The sequence below is a fragment of the Arachis duranensis genome, chromosome 3 (genome assembly GCF_000817695.3).
Source record: "Arachis duranensis cultivar V14167 chromosome 3, aradu.V14167.gnm2.J7QH, whole genome shotgun sequence".
Taxonomy (NCBI): domain Eukaryota; kingdom Viridiplantae; phylum Streptophyta; class Magnoliopsida; order Fabales; family Fabaceae; genus Arachis; species Arachis duranensis.
Window position 1 is genome coordinate 12,854,392 of NC_029774.3, and position 4,757 is coordinate 12,859,148.

General features: G+C 41.7%; 1 protein-coding gene across 1 annotated transcript; it reads right to left on the reverse strand.

Annotated features, from left to right (window-relative positions):
- Nucleotides 1-1,056: 1,056 nt before the first annotated feature.
- LOC127745443 (uncharacterized) lies at nt 1,057-3,591 on the reverse strand. The gene is made up of 3 exons (XM_052258154.1): nt 2,615-3,591; nt 1,719-2,380; nt 1,057-1,601 (listed from the first exon to the last, which is right to left on the reverse strand). Exons 1-3 carry the CDS (start codon nt 3,589-3,591, stop codon nt 1,057-1,059), a joined length of 2,184 nt encoding a protein of 727 aa, XP_052114114.1.
- Nucleotides 3,592-4,757: the final 1,166 nt, after the last annotated feature.

Genomic DNA, 4,757 nt, shown 5'->3' on the forward strand with positions numbered 1-4,757 from the left:
AGTAATCGAGAGAGAGGTAGGGCCACCTTGCTAAAGTCTTTGATGAATCTCCGGTAAAATCCTGCATGTCCAAGAAAAGAACGGACTTCCCTCTTGGAGGAGGGGTAAGGTAAACTGGATATGACATTTATCTTTGCCGGATCTACGGAGATGCCTTCTTTTGAGACTATGTGTCCTAAAACAATGCCTTGTTTGACCATGAAATGACATTTTTCAAAATTTAAAACAAGGTTTGTTTTGGTGCATCTCTCCAAGACTTTTTCAAGGTTACCTAGACAATGCTCAAATGAATCACCATACACACTAAAATCATCCATGAAAACTTCCATTGATTGCTCTAGAAAATCCGCAAATAGGCTCATCATGCATCTTTGGAACGTTGCCGGTGCATTGCATAGGCCAAATGGCATACGCTTGTAAGCATACGTCCCAAAGGGGCAAGTAAATGTGGTTTTTTCTTGGTCTTCTAGAGCAATATGAATTTGGAAGTATCCGGAGTAGCCATCAAGAAAACAATAATATGATTTACCGGCTAATCGATCAAGCATTTGATCAATAAATGGTAGTGGAAAATGATCCTTTCTTGTGGCCGCATTCAATCTCCGGTAGTCTATGCATACTCTCCAAGAATTTTGCACTCTGGTTGCTATAAGTTCACCACTTTCATTTTTTATTGTTGTCACTCCGGACTTTTTGGGCACTACTTAGACCGGGCTTACCCATTCGCTATCCGAGATAGGATAGATGATGTCTGCTTTAAGTAGCTTAGTGACTTCTTTCTTTACTACCTCAAGAATGGTTGGATTAAGTCTCCTTTGAGGTTGTCGGACCGGTCTTGCTCCTTCTTCAAGGAATATGCGGTGCTCGCATACTTTAGGGCTTATTCCCACTAAATCCGCCAAACTCCACCCGATTGCCCTTTTGTTTCTCCTCAATACATTCAGCAATTTCTCTTCTTGTTGAGGGGTTAGCTCTTGTGCAATTATCACGGGTAGCTCTTGGGCTTCATCAAGGTATGAATACCTTAAGTGAGGTGGTAGTGGCTTCAATTCCATCTTAGTGAGGTGGTAGTTGCTTCAATTCCATCTTTTTGTTTTTCTTGGAAGTGTGAGTTTCCGGATGAGTTGCATGATGTGTAGTATTTAATTCGCTTGACTTTTCATTTGCTTCTTCACCCATATACTTCTCATCTAACTTTGCTAGATGTACTTCGGCCACTATGTTATCGATTGGATCACACCGAAATAAAGAATGGTTCTCCGGTGGATGCTTCATTGCTTCCTCTAAGCTAAGGCTTACAATTCTCCCGTCTATTTCAAATGAGTAGTTCCCCGAGTAGGCATCAAGTTTAAATCTAGAAGTTCTCAAGAATGGCCTTCCAAGTAGGATAGACGATGCTCTCTCGGTTTCGCTTGATGGCATTTCAAGGACATAGAAGTCAATCGGAAACACCAACCCTTTTATATTCACCAATACATCTTCCGCAACACCCGCTACGGTTATTATGCTTTTATCCGCTAGGACAAATCTTGCCGTCGACCTTTTTAGTGGTGGCAAGTTCAATACCCGGTAAACGGAGAGTGGCATGATGCTAACACATGCTCCAAGGTCACACATACAATCTCTAAATTGAACTCCATTGACTGTGCAAGTGACCATACAAGGGCCCGGATCATCACACTTCTCGGGTAGTGTTCCCATTAAAGCAGAAATAGAACTCCCCAATGGAATGGTTTCCAATTCAAGAATTCTGTCCTTATGTATGCATAAGTCTTTGAGGAATTTAGCATATCTAGGAACTTGATGGATAGCATCAAAGAGGGGGATGGTTACCTCAACTTTCTTGAACACTTCCACCATTTTAGGGTCGAGTTCTATGCGCTTTTTAGCTTTCTTCGCAAGTGTTGGGAATGGAAGTGGTTGAGCAACTTCTTCTTCCAAGGTTCTTTTGGCCTTGGGTGTCTCCCTTGTTGGTTGGACTTCATCCTCAACTATGGCTTGTGGTGTCTCCTCTTCCACTACCTCTTCTATGTCTATTCTCTCCTCTTCTTGGGCGGTTGTGATAGGGCTTGAATTCTTTGCTTCCTTCCCTTTTAGTTGCGTACCGGATCTAAGGGTGATGGCATTGAGGCCCCCCTTTGGATTTGGTTGAGGTTGAGAGGGAATGACACTTTGGATTGGGGGTTGAGGAGTGGAAGTTGAGGGTGTATCCATGCGTGCAAGAAGAGCTTGTAGTGTAGAGGTGAGGCCGGTGAGATCGGAAGCAAGTGTGTTTTGTAGTTCCTTTTGACCTTGGATAATGGTTCGGAGTGTTTCGTCTTGGTTAGAGGGGGTGGTTGCATATGTGAGTTGAGGAGCTTGTGATTGGTTGGGTGGTGGTCTTTGATGTGGTGGTTGATATGTTTGGTAGTTTCTTTGTGGGTTTTGTTGGTTGAATAGTTGATTTTGTGAGTTGTATGGTCGGTTTTGTGAGAAGTTTTGTGAGTTGTTACCCCATCTTTGACCTCCTCCATTGTTGTTGTTGTCCCTATTCCCTTGTTGATGGTTGTCTCTCCAACTTTGATTATTGTGTCCACTTCCTTGGTTGTGGCTACCTCCCCCTTGATAAGAGTACCCTTGGTTAGGATTACCGCCTTGGTAGTATCCTTGATTGGGGCGATCATAGAAATTATGGGTAGCCGCCAAGGTATTATCTTCTTGAAGGCTTGGGCACTCATCCGTGTAGTAAGAGTAGTAAGAGCAAATGCCACATACTCTTTGAGGGACCAATTGTTGGTTGTGTTGTTGAGGTGGTGGAGGGTGTTGTTGTTGGTATGATTGAGGTTGTGATTGTTGTTGGTTCAATTGGAGTTGCCTCAAGATGGATGTCATCTCATTCAAGGATTGAGTTAGAGCGGTGGTTTCACTACTAGTTGATACCTCATTCACGGTCCTTGGACGGTTGACTCTTCGCCTCATATGTTGATTGGATTCGGCTAAGTCAATAATAAGTTGCCATGCCTCCTCCGCGGTTTTATATTTGGACAAAGAACCATTGCTAGAAGTGTCCAAGAGGGTTCTATCTTGCTCTCGCATCCCTTGACATATGTATCCAAGCAATACTTGAGTGTCAAGCATGTGGTTGGGGCATGCATCTAGTAGCTTACGGAACCGTTCCCAATACTCATAGAGTGGTTCCGTCTCACCTTGCACAATACAAGACATTTCCTTCCTTAGCCTATCCATCTTTTCCGGAGGCAAGAATTTATCCAAGAATCCTCTTCTAAGTAAGTCCCAATCGGAGGTAACTTCACTCGAGAGGGTGTAGAACCATTCTTTAGCCTTGTCCTCGAGAGAGAAAGGGAAAGCAAACAACCATATAGCAACTTCATCGGACCCTTCCCGTCTAGTAGTCGAGCATATGCGATGGAAGTCCTTGAGATGTCGAATAGGGTCTTGTGCGGGAAGCCCGTGAAACTTGGGTAGGAGGTTGATCAAAGCGGTCTTCAATTCGAAGTTCGCATTCAAGTTGGGGTGAGTTACATGAAGGGGTTGAAGGACATAATCCGGTGCACCCGCTTCCTTGATGGTAACTCTCCTCGGAGCATCCATGGTATTAGTACCTAGAACAAAAGAAGATTTGTTAGTGAAATTGATGGGAGTAGTATTAATGCCTTCTTTGAGTGACGGTTCAATGTTCACTTTTAGTAAGGTGGTTGAAGTGGTGAAAACATCTTCCCCTTTTTCAAACTTAAACCGCCTCCGAGCTTGTCTAATATGAAACAAAGTTCGTTCTATTTCCGGATCAAAAGGGACTAAGCTCGGATTCGGTTGTGAACGCGTCATGCAATGAAGGGGAAATGAAATTCATTGTAACAAATGAGGGGTTAGTCACTTGAATTATTCACAATGAAGTGCAACTATGTACATATATACATGCTTAATCCAAACAATAACATGGCACACAAAGCAAATTTCCCGGCAACGGCGCCATTTTGACAAATGATTTTTTTGATGGTATAGAATTTATCAAGTGATCAATCGTAGTATAGTCTAAACCAACGCAAAATCCATCATCAAACAAATCTACAATCTATATTCAAGAGTACTAGTCTCCCGAGTCGTTCTCCCTTGGAATTGCCAAAGTATGCATCTTATTGATTTAGTAAGCGAATTGCCAAAGTGTACCTCTTATTGATTTAGTAAGCTTTGTTTGAGTTCTTTGAAGGTCTTAGCAAAGTAATGAGAAACAAACAATCAATTTTCAAAAGGACTTGACTTACGGTTGGCATTGGAAATCTTATCATCATAGTCCAATCAATGTTGACAACAATTGGGTCTTGCTCCAATTAGTTATCCCCCAAGTGTAGAGGAAAATCAAAGGAAAACAATCAACTTGAGTCACAAGTTCTAGCTTCACCTCATGGGAATCTAGCTTTAGTGCACTCCAAGTCAATTGGCAATCTCTAACTCCAAATCAACCATTGACACAACTATTCAATTTATTCCAATGACCAAACCCTATGCCAAGTGTAAAAATTATACTCCATAGCTAGTGTTGACATTTTATCAAACATGTAATGAGCAAGAAGGAAGGTCATAGTAAAATGAAGAGAAAAGTAGAATTAAAGATATTGCAATACAAGGAATTAACAACAAGTATCAAAGAGCAACAATGAGGATCAAAATCTCAAAATATCAATGAAATCCAAAAATCATAGAGTTGAATCCTAGATCCAAGGAATTTTAGCAATTACAACTACAACTTGAAATTGGAA

Bases quoted from the DNA above. Each gene is read 5' to 3' on its own strand.
- LOC127745443 (XM_052258154.1), bottom strand. From the start codon at position 3,591: ATGGATGCTCCGAGGAGAGTTACCATCAAGGAAGCGGGTGCACCGGAT. The intron at 2,381-2,614 runs GTACTCTTATCA...ACCACATCAAAG, and splicing joins GGCGGTAATCCTAACCAAGG to ACCACCACCCAACCAATCAC. The intron at 1,602-1,718 runs GTTCTATTTCTG...GTGACCTTGGAG, and splicing joins GGAAACCATTCCATTGGGGA to CATGTGTTAGCATCATGCCA.